Below are 13710 nucleotides of genomic sequence, written 5' to 3'. Positions count from 1 at the left end.
ATATATATATATATATATATATATATATATATATATATATATATATATATATATACGTATCCATATATATATATATATACTGTCTGTATATATATATATATCCATATATATATATATATATATATATATATATATATATATATACACACTGTCTGTATATATTATATATCCATATATGTATCTGCAAATAAATATATATATATATATATATATATATATATATATATATATATATATTTCAATTTAAACAGATGTTTGGTCCTACAGAACTTTAATATGGATCCAAACACGACATAATAGTGACCGAAGCTTTTCGTGCTGCACTCTTCAGGGTAAAAATCGCAGCAAGTGAAGAAGGAAGTGAAGGCGCGTGCTTTATACGCAGGTCTCAATGAGGTAGACACTGATTGGTTCAACCGTAATGACGTCACGGTTAATCCGAACGCCCATTGTCGGCTCATCATCTTCAACTCGAGCTCCCATTGGCTGGAGCAGAGTTCGTCGATGATTGACGTTTGCAACCACATCCTGGAGAGAGGGGGGATGGGTTTCCCCTAAGGTCCATTCACCATTTGTTACCGTACTTCCCTTGATCTGCTCATGCTGAAAGAGACACAGAGATCGTACAAATTCCTTTGACGACATTGTATTGGATCGGTGGTAAAGATGAAGGTTGCTTCCAACATACGAAAATGAAACAAGCTCCGACCTTGACTCAATATCCTGAACATATCTGCATTGTACTGTTCTGCACAGATAGGGTTGGCAACCAGGTGCTGTGCAATGGTAGATGAAGCAGGTACAGTGGCCGGTGGTTGCTGGATATTTCTCCATGCTCGCACTGGTTGTGTTCTAACCCTCACAATCTTTCTTCGAATCGCCAAGGGGACGTGTTATTTGATCCGATCAGCCAATCTTCGTGTTGTGCGAGCTTCACGTCGGCACTTAAACTCATAAATAACATTGCTGGTTTGTAAGGTGGGTAGCACATCCTTGTTGACTGACGTCAGCAAACGGCGAGAGGTAAAGATTACTCGGGGTTGCACAGCCAGAAACGTGTTGGATACAACCTGTTTGATTTGTACTTCAAACTTTCATGATGATTGCCCTTTCCAGGGCATCCTGATATACACTGGACATTTGTCCGGACCAATCTTCCGATCTTTTGTCGTGTTTAGAAACTTGTGTATATATCTCTTAACTATATGCTCAGGATAACCATTCTCACCGAGTATATTCATGATTTTGTCAATTTCAGCAGGAAGATTACAAGGTGAACAAGTACTCTGTGCTCTGTTAACCAGGATATTGATCAAGGCAATTTTGTTTCTTGTGGAGCTGGAGGAGTCCCAGCGAGTATACTGCCCTGTGAAAGTCGGCTTCTGGTAGACGGATGTTGTGAAACCAAGGTTGGATCTATCAACCAACACGTCCAAAAACGGTAACGTGTTTGACGATTCCAGCTCCGTGGTAAACTTCAGCGCTGGATGGGGAGTGTTGAGCCATGTCTGGAAATTGTCACATGCCGTCTGAGACTCAAAGCAAAAATGTCATCAACATACCGAGAGTATACGATGACGATTTGCGAACACAGTGGCGGCTTGCACGGGAGTTTTGTCCTTCTTTGACATGGTCTGTCTGTGTAGATATATCGCAAAGATTGATGACCATGTTGAATTGGCTGCAAGACAGAGAAACGATCGAAACATTGGTCATTTAAAGGTGAAACGTTTTGTTTTTATCATTCGTGATTCTTCAAAGCATGTTCTCAGTTTGTCGGACTATACCCTATCTGACACCGAGAGGTTTGTTCTCGCTCATGGTTTTGGGTTCAGCATTCCAAACACCAACATTAAAAGAGAGGAAGTTTTTGCAGAGTTTGAGCTTCTTTATGAGCAGTTGAGTAACCATTATGCAGTTTACATTGAAGCAGATCAGGCGATGAAGGCTTGTCTTTGTGATTTAGCATATTCCTACTGTGGGTCCCCAAACAACCTTTCTGACTTCTCTTTACAACGAGAATGCATGACTGCCATGAAGAATTTAAGAAGAAATCCTGAAATCCACATCTGTAAACCTGACAAAGGCTCTGCTGTGGTTATTTTAAACCAGATGGACTACGTGAACAAAATATTGGTTATTCTACAGGATCAGTCCAAGTTTTGACTGCTGGGAAGCGTGGATACACATGACCGTACGTCACACTTAGAGAATGAAATTGTAAAGAGGTTGCTCAAACTGCATAAACGTGGTGAACTGTCGAGGGAATATTACAAGAGGATCAAGCTGGTAGGCTCTCTTTGTCCGAGAATGTACGGTCGACCAAAGATTCACAAGCAGAATGCTCCACTGAGACCAATCCTCTCCATGGTCGGCTCTGCCCAGCATCAGCTGGCGAAATGGCTGGGAGAGTTACTGCAACCAGCGCTCGAGTCGATCTCCAGGTTCATCATCAAGGATTCTTTCACTTTTGCTGATGCTGTAAGGGAGACGTGTCCGACTGGTTTGGAGAATGTAATGGTGTTCTTTTGACATTGATAGCCTGCTTACAAATGTCCCTTTGACAGAGACCATTGATACATGTGCACATTTGCTGTATCACATGGAACTTGAGCATCCGCCCATTTCTGAATCTGTCTTCGTCTAATTGATGAACATGGCTTCAAGAGATGTCGAGTTCAGCTTCAATAACATTATGTACGTCCAAATTGATGGGGTGGCCATGGGCTCTCCTTTGGGCCCAACATCAGCAAACATCTTTGTTGGCTATCAAGAACTGCATAAGTTGACCAAGTTGCAGGTAACTCAAACCCCATCGTATACTACAGATATGTGGATGACATATTTTGCCCGTTTGAATCTCGTGAAGTCTGTGACCACTTCTTGAATGTATTGAATTCTCTTCATCCTGCCCTCAAGTTCACGATGGAATTGGGATGTACTAATTGCTTACCCTTTCTGGACGTCCTTGTAGAGAGGTCTGCATCTTCATTTACTATGTCCATCTATAGAAAGCCCACTTTCACTGGCCAGTTTCCTCAATGGGACTCTTTTAGTTCAACGAGATACAAGATTGGTTTGATCAATGCATTCGTGAGTCGAGCTTGGAGAATATGTTCCATTTCCAAGCTTCATACAGAGATGGACAAGATTGCCGGCATCCTCAGGGAGAATGGATATCCTGAATATATCATCAGGAGGTTTATGCACAAATTCCTCACTGCTCTCGATGAGCGGAAGATGGGTCCTGAAAAGTGCCCGGTCTCCATCAAGATTCCTTGGAAAGGGAAAATGTCGCAAAGATACGAGGAACAAATCAAAAGATGGGTCTCAAACACGAATCTGGCTGTTCGTCCAAGAGTGATTTTCACCTTTCGATGTCTGATTCCTGCAGTTAAGAAGGATGTTCTGCTTGCCTCAAAACTTAGCAATATTATTTATGAGTTCAAGTGCCAAAGTGATGCTCGGTATGAAGACAAACTACACAGACTCTGACTGACAGAATCAAACAGCATGTCCCTTTGTCCATCAGAAAAAAAACACAATTGGTACATGAATACAGCCAGAACGTGCTTGTAGGAAGATCGCAGCATCAATCCCAACATCGTGTGCATCTGCTATTGGACAGCATTTAATTGAAATGCAAACTGCGCTGAACATTATAATGTGGATGCATTCAAGATATTGAGTAGAGGGCGAAGAATAACACATCTCCCAAAACAAGAAGGGACATTAATCTATTCCATGGACCCGATGTTATGTTGGCAAAAAGAGTTTGTCCACTCGCTTTGCTTATTGTGCAAAGAAGAAGAGGAACACGAACACGTCTCATGATCACGGCTGGTTATGAAGAAGATTCCACCACAGCCTTAGCGGCTCCGCCTCAGACTCTGCAACGTCCAATTGGAAAGCTGAACACTGAACAGGCTCCTCACACCTAGACCATTGGGAGGTGACGACGCATCAGTAGAGAACGTCCAATCAGAATTGACTTTGTTGATAGGTGTTGATGAGACTGTTCTTCATCATATATATATATATATATATATATATATATATATATATATATATATATATATATATACATATATATATATATATATAATATATATATACAAATATCTATATATACAGGTTAGCCCGAAAGTCACTTTACCCCTGATAAATTTCTCACACTTTCCTCTGTCCCTTCCCCTCTGCCCTTGTCCCCTCGCCCGCTATGGTATGCAGAAACACTGACTCAGAAGAATGATGGAGCACATACAGATACAATGACAAATTAATTATTGTAAGTAGTGTACAATAAAACCTGTATATTAAAAGAGTTCAAGAACAATGCTTCACTGGGAAGGGGTAAAGTGTCTTTCAGGCCACCCTGTATATATATATATATATATATATATATATATATATATATATATATATATATATATATATATATATATATATATATATATATATATATACATATATATACATATATATAGAAAGACAATGTGGCTGATTGTCTTTTCCGCTGAATCAAAAAAAAAAAGACAACAACCCATTCAGCACACAATGCAAAGAACGCCAAAGACTTTATTGACTGAATAAGAAATGTCCGCATCGAGAGGGATGAAATTATGGTATCATTCGACGTTATTTAATTATTCACATGCACACGCATCAAAATGGCAATGCAGACTTCAGAACACTACATCAGCAATGGCCAAGACCTTTTCAGCAACAGCTGTCTCAGCTTTAGTCAACTTATGTCACTCATTCAACTTTGCCTCAATTCAACATACTTCATATTTGACAGCACCATCTACCATCAACATGAAGGAACCCCGATGGGCTCACCTATCTCAGGGCTCATGGCCGAATTGTTGATGGAATGCTTTGAAGAACGAACCTTCTCCATGGTGAGCGTTCTCCAAGGCTGTGGCAACAGTATGTTGTTGATACATTCGGAATCTTAAAGAAGGCAAATGTTGACAGTTTCCACACAAAGATCAACTCAACATGGCCAGCAATACAGTTATTGTGCAACGTAAAACAACCTGGGTCTCTACCATTCCTGGGTGTACAACTTTCCGGGACAGAAACGGCAAGTTACACCTGCAAGTGTATCGTAAACACACCCACACAAAGTATTGGACTACCGAAGTGGCCATCCCACCTGTCACAAAAAAGTTGTGTTCGTAGCTTAGGTGACGGTGCAAAAACACCCTCGAGTGACCGGGAACAATGCCAAATGTAGATACTGCATGTCACTCAACGACTGCAAAAAAAAAGCACGACCCAAATGCATTCATCATATCTTATCACCGGAAACCCAACCACAACAGCAACAATCCAGCCACACCAACACACACGGTGGCATTTCCATACATACAGTACACTTCTGAAACCACAAGACGCATACTACATCAGTACAAAGTTAAAATCTCCCACAAACCAAAAACAACCTCATGAGCACAGCTGTAAAAGCCGAAAGAACACATGAACAAATATGACAGAAAGAACGTCATCTACAACATACTATGTGAACATTGTGAAGCCAAGTACGTTGGCCCAACATCCAAATGCTGAATTACATGGATAATCAAACATCAACGTGCTGAAGTGACAAGACAGGCTGTCCTTGGTTGTGACACGCACGCGCACGCACACACGGCACCACACACACACACACACACACACACACGTTCTCATGGAATCAGACCACTATCCTTGGCACAGGGTCATTAAGGGTGAACCGTGAGATTTTTGAGGTCTGGTACTCCTGTGAAAACGCCATCAACTGACACATCGACTTCCATCCCACATACAAAGCACGACACAATCAATTACATGAATAAAAACGGCAGAATAATTTGAATGCAAGACACCCTGTGATTGACAAAGACCTGAACCAATCTGCGATGCAAACTGTCCCCCATTGGAACTGAATGGTGTGACCACCACACAACACTCAACACCTTTGAGCAAGAGAACCAGCCAGTTCTTGAAACGTCACGCTTCAAAGAAGAATTTATTATTTTACTGCTCAGTGCGCTACTTTTACCAATATGAAACCTGAGCTGCAAATCTTCCAAAATGTGTATATATATATATATATATATATATATATATATATATATATATATATATATATATATATATATATATATATATATATATATATATATATCATGAATAATGTGTGTGTATATGTATGTGTATCAGTGTGTCTCATCCATAACTCCAAAACCATGAAACCCAGCAGCCCAAAACTTTGTACGGCCACGAAGGTAACTCCAGGGGAGTGCATGAACGAAAACTGAGTATTTGGGTAAATTTAAACACCCCCTTGGAAGATAATTAATGGGTTTTCATCATGAAAAAAAAGCCTTACCAAGATGGTGGCTCACCATCATAGTCAGCCCGCTTTCTTCTTGCAGAAGTTTTAAGCCACCATTTTATTTCGGCCTGCTCAACAATGCCTTGCCTTGGAGCAGGCTGTTACAGTTTCTGTATGATAAAGCGCTAAAACAATTATTTTTACACTTTCCTCACTCATATCATCAAATGCCTCATCTTCATACCTACGAATCACTGCGTGCATTGCTAACACGAGCCAGCCATTCCTTATCAACTGTTTTGATGGAGTTCTCACTTGAGTGGTTCACACACTTGGCGAGTGCTCAACAAGCTGCTTGGTAATGGAACATACCCCTTTTTCACCATTCTCTTAGCTTTACATTTGCTTCATTTGTGTTTCAGCTAAAATACTTGTAATAACTTTTCTGCTCAACTTTGAATGGTATTCTTTGACATTTGATCATTTGCAAGGCATGGCGAACAGTCCACAGCAGTCCTATTTTTTTTTTCGGAAAGTCTTTTTATTCAGGCTGAGTGGAAAAGGCCGTATTTGCTCGATTTAAATCGCCAATTTTTTTTTTTTCACAAGATATCGCATAGTTTCACCCTGTTGTGCGATCTCCTTTAATTATAGATTGTTGCTCAACTTTGAGTGGTATAGTTTGATGTTTGTTCGTTTGCAAGGTATGGTGATACAGTCCACAGCGATCCTTTTTTGCCAGCCGAATGGAACAGGCCATATTTGCAAGATTTAAATCTATAAATTTTCTTTGCATGAGATCGTATTGTTTCACCTTTTTCATGTGATCTGCATTCTTTATATATAGATAACTATAAATTAAAAAAATCGAAAAAAAACTTCCAAAGTCAGATCGCACCTCATATTCGGAACTTCGCCATATTGATTTTAGCTGTGAAAGCATGGACTGACATTTTGTGATTTTTGTGGCTTGATATATTTTTGAATTGAATTTTGCTAATTTTCCACTGAACTTGAATTCCATCCACTATTAATCAATTGCATCAATGCTCCTTCATCAGCCACCTTTATGGTTGTCGTTTTGGTGTTCTTTATTGTGGCTTGCCTTTTTGTTGCCATGCCGTCCATGCGGAACTTCGTACAGAACCGCAATGGAGCTTGGAACAGGCTGCGGTGCCTCAGTCACAATGGTCCACTCACAAGCGCTCATACAGTATACTACACTATGCTGTATTCCATTTCATCATACCGTGTGAATATATTGTTGTGGTTGAGGAAATTCGCAAACCACCATTCAGGTCCCGTAGGTGAGATATCTCTGTAAGTACATGTGTAGTTAGCCCAAACCCGTTGTTTAGAGGGAATAAATGTCATTCATTCGGGCTGCGACCCTTTAAGATAGCCGTTTTTCTGTTCTGTCTTTATTTTGAACCAACCACGTCTCAACCGCCATCACACAACAACCACCAACCGCAACGCCGCTTCACAACAACAACAACAACGCCAACAGCCACAACCTTTACCTTCGCAACTCGCTCTCGCAACCATCGCATCACCGCCATTCCAAGTGTCACCGTGGCCAGGGACCGCCACTTTAGACCCTCCACCACCTTCACCTCTCCTCCTTCTACCGCCATTCCCGCACCGCTTGTGGGCACCGAGCGTCAGGCTTGTCTGGCCTCGTGCGGGACGCGCGCTGAGCCGCAGGTGCAAAAAGCGGCCTTTCCGAGGAAAAGTCGGATCAGGAATGATACACGCCCACTTCCGATCCGTCCAATCATTAAGCGCGGGGCGATTTGGCCCCGCCTCCAGGTGCATCGGAGTAGAATCGATATATGCAAATTCGAGGATCAGGGGAGGTTCACGCCCACTTTTCCTCTGTCCAATGGGCGAGCGTGGCTCTGCCCCCGAGCTCATCCTGATCCGGAAATTTGCATATGGGTTCTCCTGCCGTACTATAAAGTGCCGAGCGCGGGGCGAATTCAGTCAGTTTTGTGCTCGGGCGAGTTGGAGAGGTGTGGCGGCGGCGGCGGAGTGTTGCAGCAGCAGTCAAGACGGGTCTGGAGGAGAGTCGGAGTCTGTCGGGGTTCGGAGTCTGTCGGGGAGCTGCAGAGAGGGGAAGCCGGGAACGCGGTCGAGGTCGCAGTGGAGTCGCTCGTCGCGGGACCCAAGCAAGCCAGCTATCCTCTTTCCCCAGAGCATCAACAATTCCCCCCTCTTTCCCCCCCCCCCGCGCTGAGATAGTGCGGAAAGGGGGCCCCGTTCCCACCCCATTCCAAGCAGTGCCAACGAAACCCGCGGAGGAGCATGGAGTCGGGGCACCGCCGCCACATTTGCGGCTCATCACAAGACGGGTAGGCCCCACCCGGTCTCGCGCCCACGGCCCCGTCTGCCCCCTGGTCGTTGAGGGTGGCCCTTTTCTTTTGCTTTTGAGTAAATGTGTTGTCGGCGCCGTCTGTAAAGTAAAACTGTGTAAGTGTTGCCGTGTGCTCGCGTAGTCAGTAGTAGATCTGCATTGTTGTGTTTCTTTTGTTGCAATTGCTTTTGGTGCATAATTGTTGTAATTGTATATGTGTGCTTTCCGTGTGCCACGGAATAAATGTGCCTCATGTTGAACTGTTTTTCCCGTTTCGCTTCGTCTTTTCTTTAATTGAATCTCCATCTTACTTCAGGTAAAGGATTGGTAGTGGGCTAAATACGCCCGACAATTAATCGGAACCGTCGAGGTTGATGATAATACCGCTCGGTTATCCCGATAGTACGGAACGGGTCGCTTAAATGGCCCGAGTCCAGAGTCGACCTGCGGCGAGGTGCGATCGCCCGGTCTACCCTCCGTGTGGGTACTTAGGTAGGTCGAATTTGGCGAACAACCCTATCCCACGCGGGGGGCCGATTGGACGATCGTGGTGAGGCCGAAAGGCCCACCCGTGACTAGTTCCCGGCGTTAGTCCGAGAGGGTCACGACAGAATTGTCCGTCCGGTGGGCGACGTGCCGCGATTCGAGTTACGTGGCCGCTCGCACGCCGGCGGGCGCGAATTCGCAACAATATATAATAAATTGGCGAAAATATGGCCGTCCTGATCTCTTCATCACCTCCACCTGCAATCCAGCTTGGAAGGAAGTGGCGAATGAACTGATGCCAGGCCAAAAACTGCAGCATCACCATGATTTGCTGGAAAGAGTATTCCGACCAAAAAATGAAGGCATTGATGAATGTCATCACTGAGGGAAAGATTTTTGGAGCCATTAAGTGCTCCATGTACAAAATTGAGTGGCAAAAGCATCATGGCCTGCCACATGCCCACATTCTGACTTGGCTTCAAGATGAACTTCATGTGCACAGAGTGGATGATTTCCTCAGTGCTGAACTTCCAGACCCAGTAATTGATCCACTTCTGTTCAGCACTGTCAAAACACAGATGGTGCATGGTCCCTGTGGAAGCATCAATCCAAACTCACCATGCATGAAAGATAACAAATGCACAAAAAAGTTCCCATGATATCTTCTGAAAGAGACACAGACTGGACAAGATGGATACCCACTGTATCGATGGAGAAAACCAGAAGATGCTGGATTCGTAACAACCATCAGAGTTCGTGGTTGTGAGGTTGAAGTCGACAAGTGGATTTATCCACACTGTCCACTCCTCACGTGACTATTCAATGCACATATCAATGTTGAGTACTGCCACTCTGTCAAATCCATGAAATATATGTGCAAGTATGTCAACAATGGATCTGACATGGCTGTGTTTGGCTTGACAATGGATGGGACTGTGCATGATGAGGTTCAGCAATATGAAATGGGAAGATACATCAGCAGCAATGAAGCCATCTGGAGGATCCTGAACGTCCCAATTCATCAGCGATATCCCACTGTGATTCATCTCAGTGTGCACCTTTAGAATGGCCAAAGAGTGTACTTCACTGAGGAGAATGTATGTGAGCGTACCCAATCCCACAAGACACAACTCTCACTGCTTTCTTCAATGTCTCACCCTTTCTCCCCCTCCCCAACCTCACTCTCCGCTCCCCACCCCTACTTACCCCCCTTCCATCTCCTCTCTCCCACCTCTCCATCTCATCCCCCTCTTTTTCTCTCTTCCCCTTTCTTAGTATTCCCATCAGTGAAGTGCCGGGTGGTACACCCGGCGCTTTTCTTGTGTGTAATAAAGAGATAAGCACAACTAAAGGCCTAGTCACACCTTGACGTTTTAGCCAGCTTATGCCTATTTTTGAAATTTTTTTCTAAAACGCTGGCACACGTTGAATACGTTATGGGTAAGTTTTGGAAACATTGAGAGCACGCTGAAAAACACTGCCATACGTCGTAGTACGCTGGCTTTCACCGTTGTACTTTGCGGTTGTCCTCAAATTTTAGTATGCTTGAAATTTTACGACTTATGCCAGCGTATGACTCACAAGTTCCGCTACGCTGGCCATAAGTTGTAGGCACATTATGCGACCGTTGACACGCGTCGACACACGTTACTTGTAAGTTAATCATAAGTCGAAACACGTCGAGGTAATGTTTCGCGTACCCAAAACTTATTTCTAACCTATGAGTAACGTGTTGGAGGCACGTTACGCGATCGTTGACACACGTTCACACACGTTACTTGTAAGTTACTCATAAGTCGAAACACGTCAAGGTAATGGTTAGCGTCAGTGTTCCAGACTAACTGTTTTTTTTTCTTTCTTCCGTATGACGGTCATGTTGACACTTCGATTTCTCGTGCGGTTATGATTTAAATCGTTGAGCGGAAGCCTATTAATTATATTATATTATAACCGCACTAGAAATTGAAGGGTCAACATCACCGTCATGCCGAAGAAAAAAAAACAAAAAAACAAAAAACAAAAAAAACAGGGTGTCTGGAACACTGACGCTAACCATTACCTCGATGTGTTTCGACTTATGAGTAACTCACAATAACTTTTGTCGACGTGTGTCAACGATCGCATATCGTGCATACAACTTATTCCCATCGCATGCGGAACGTGTGAGGCATACGGCAAGTATGTCGTAAAATGTTTAACACGTTTAAAATTTCAAGACATACTCCACTTAATACGACGTATGATAGCGTACTTTCGCGATCTATTCACGTATACCAAACTTACCCATACCGTATTTGACGTGCGCCAGCGTTTTAGACACATTTTTCAGAGGTCGGCATACGCTGGCAAGATCGCCAAGGTGTGACTGTGATGTTGACACTTCCAGTTTCTCCGGTGGTTTTGATTTGAATCATTGTGCGGCGGCCTTTTAATAGGCTACGCCACGTGATCGTCGGCGATACGTGCAGCGTGCTATGCATAAGTTAGACTATCGTTGGCCATAGGTTGTGAACGCCGACAACAGGCTAGGCATTCGTTGGTATAAGTTATCTATAAGACAACAAAATGTTCTGTGTCCGTTACTAATATGTTATGCATACGACCAACTCGTTATGAATACGTCCGAATCTTAAAAAAACAAAACATCAAAAGTTCAACGTAAGCCAGCGTTTTACATACATTTTGATACGTTGCCATTGCTGGCTAAAACGTCATGGTGTGACTGGGCCTTAACCAAAGAATAGAACTGAACTCTACTCTTCAATTTCGTACAAACAGGAATGGGAAGGGTCAGCATCAGGTGATATTTCGCTTGTGATTCACAAGCTTTATCAAGCCACAAAGATCCAGCTGGTGCACGCTTCCGTTTTATAGACCACCTTAGACACACTTCCTGTCACGTGCGTTAGCATGGAACCATTTTTGTGTCGAAACAAAGAAAGTCATGTCATCATCATTGGGTTACTGCTCGTTCCTGCATTGTAAATGCTGTGATGTATGTAGTTTTGTCATGGTATGTGGGTCCATCCGAGGGCCATACTGCTTAAAATCCATCCGAGGGACGGCACACACATTAATGTATCGACCTACCTGTGAAACACCAGGATGAGAGTTTATAGCTGGGTCGGCATTCAAACCAAGGCAAGACAGCTTAGAGGTGAGTGTGCATACCTCAAGACCATCTTGTCAACGCATTCATTCACTTGAGATAGAACAGCCTGATGTATATTGTTTCTCTGTACATTTAGCTTGTGTTTAAATTTCCCAAGTTTTATATTTTATAAATTACACCTTTTTGTAACTCTTTCCAGGTTATGAGCAAATAATTTTCAGACGATCTCCCTCCCCTCCAACCCTGCGACTTTCAACACGATTTGCAAATATCCCCTTACTATTTGCTGCTCCCATTGATAAAATCTAAATTTTGATTTCTGATAATTTAGCAAGATAACTTAAATGTAGCAGACTCATTAAAACAAAGTCTCTGAGATCAATTTTGATACAAGTGTAGGGAAAGTAAATAAATAAATAAACTATTGGATAAATAAATAAGAACACAAGAAAGTTTCTGCTTCATATTTTTCAATTATCTTCCCAAAATCCATCTCAAAGACGATTCGTCTTGATGAGTCTGTAGTATTATGCAGTCAAAACATCCAGGTTGTTATCATGTAAGAAGTTTATATTTGGGTATCCGATTTCTACACGGACAATACAAAATGTGAAGGTTCACCTCCACGGGCAGAGTCTCTTGTTGGTGGCTCTGGCTGTCCGGGCAAACAGCGTGACGCCGACGTACTTCGCCGCTTCCCCCCCTCAACCATCCGTCTCTCCTCTGCTCCAAGTAGCTCACGTGATGAAGCTACGCTCCCAACTTTTGCAACAATGGGCAGACAGGGTGAGCTGTGGTCCGGCAGATCTGGACATTTCAACTAGGCAATGCGCAAGGCTGTGCAGCTACTCCGCATAACCATCCTGTGAAGAACCTTCACTGACGGCTCTCGGTGCTGCACACATTTTTCTTAATGAGATTAACCCAAGGACATTTCCATTAAAAAGTCAAAGCCTTATCTGCACTGCAAGACTCATTAAGCATTTAATTTCCCCTTGTTAAGGCAAGCAGAGTGATAAGCATGGTTTTGGCATCCGACTTTGTTAAACACAAAAGAGAACACGACATGCATCTCCATTGATCAATTCATGGAAAGCCTCTGTGTTGAATCTGCAGGACAATGTCACACGGACTAAAAGTGGAACAATGCCACAAGAAATCGTTTTGTCTATTTCAGCGATTAAAAGCTTATATTGTTTATCAGGATGCAATTTGTTTTACAATTGGTAGCCACCTGACTGACTGATTGGAGATGGTCTGCGAATCGCAGGAGATGATGAGAGCGTCTCGCATGACTTCTGCCGGTCCCAGTCAGACCAGGAAATGGGAGAAACAAAATCTGCCTGGTTCCAGCCGTCCTTCATTTCAGATAAAGGAGAGAAAAAGAAAAGAGAAAAGCGACTATAAAAGCCGCGGTTATACGGCAAACTT

The 13710-nt window shown here is 43.1% G+C and overlaps 1 protein-coding gene across 8 annotated transcripts in view; it reads right to left on the bottom strand.

Annotated features, from left to right (window-relative positions):
- LOC147027498 (uncharacterized) overlaps window positions 1-13710 on the bottom strand; it is a 504607-nt gene that overhangs the window by 29211 nt on the left and 461686 nt on the right. For 6 of the 8 annotated variants that reach the window (XM_085876963.1, XM_085876965.1, XM_085876961.1 and 3 more), the window contains 2 exons: window positions 13514-13637; window positions 12901-13041 (listed from right to left, as the gene is read on the bottom strand). In XM_085876963.1, the coding sequence (XP_085733089.1) occupies window positions 12901-13041; window positions 13514-13637 (265 nt within the window). The remainder of the gene's footprint in view (window positions 1-12900; window positions 13042-13513; window positions 13638-13710) is intronic. The other 2 variants (XM_085876964.1, XM_085876968.1) reach the window with 2 other exon arrangements.

The sequence above is a fragment of the Eptatretus burgeri genome, chromosome 4, assembly GCF_056783735.1.
Source record: "Eptatretus burgeri isolate ZD-2024b chromosome 4, Ebu_testis_v1, whole genome shotgun sequence".
NCBI classification, from domain to species: Eukaryota; Metazoa; Chordata; class Myxini; order Myxiniformes; family Myxinidae; genus Eptatretus; species Eptatretus burgeri.
The sequence above is the reverse complement of the archived record's forward strand: the minus strand, read 5'-3'. Positions and strand labels throughout refer to the sequence as shown.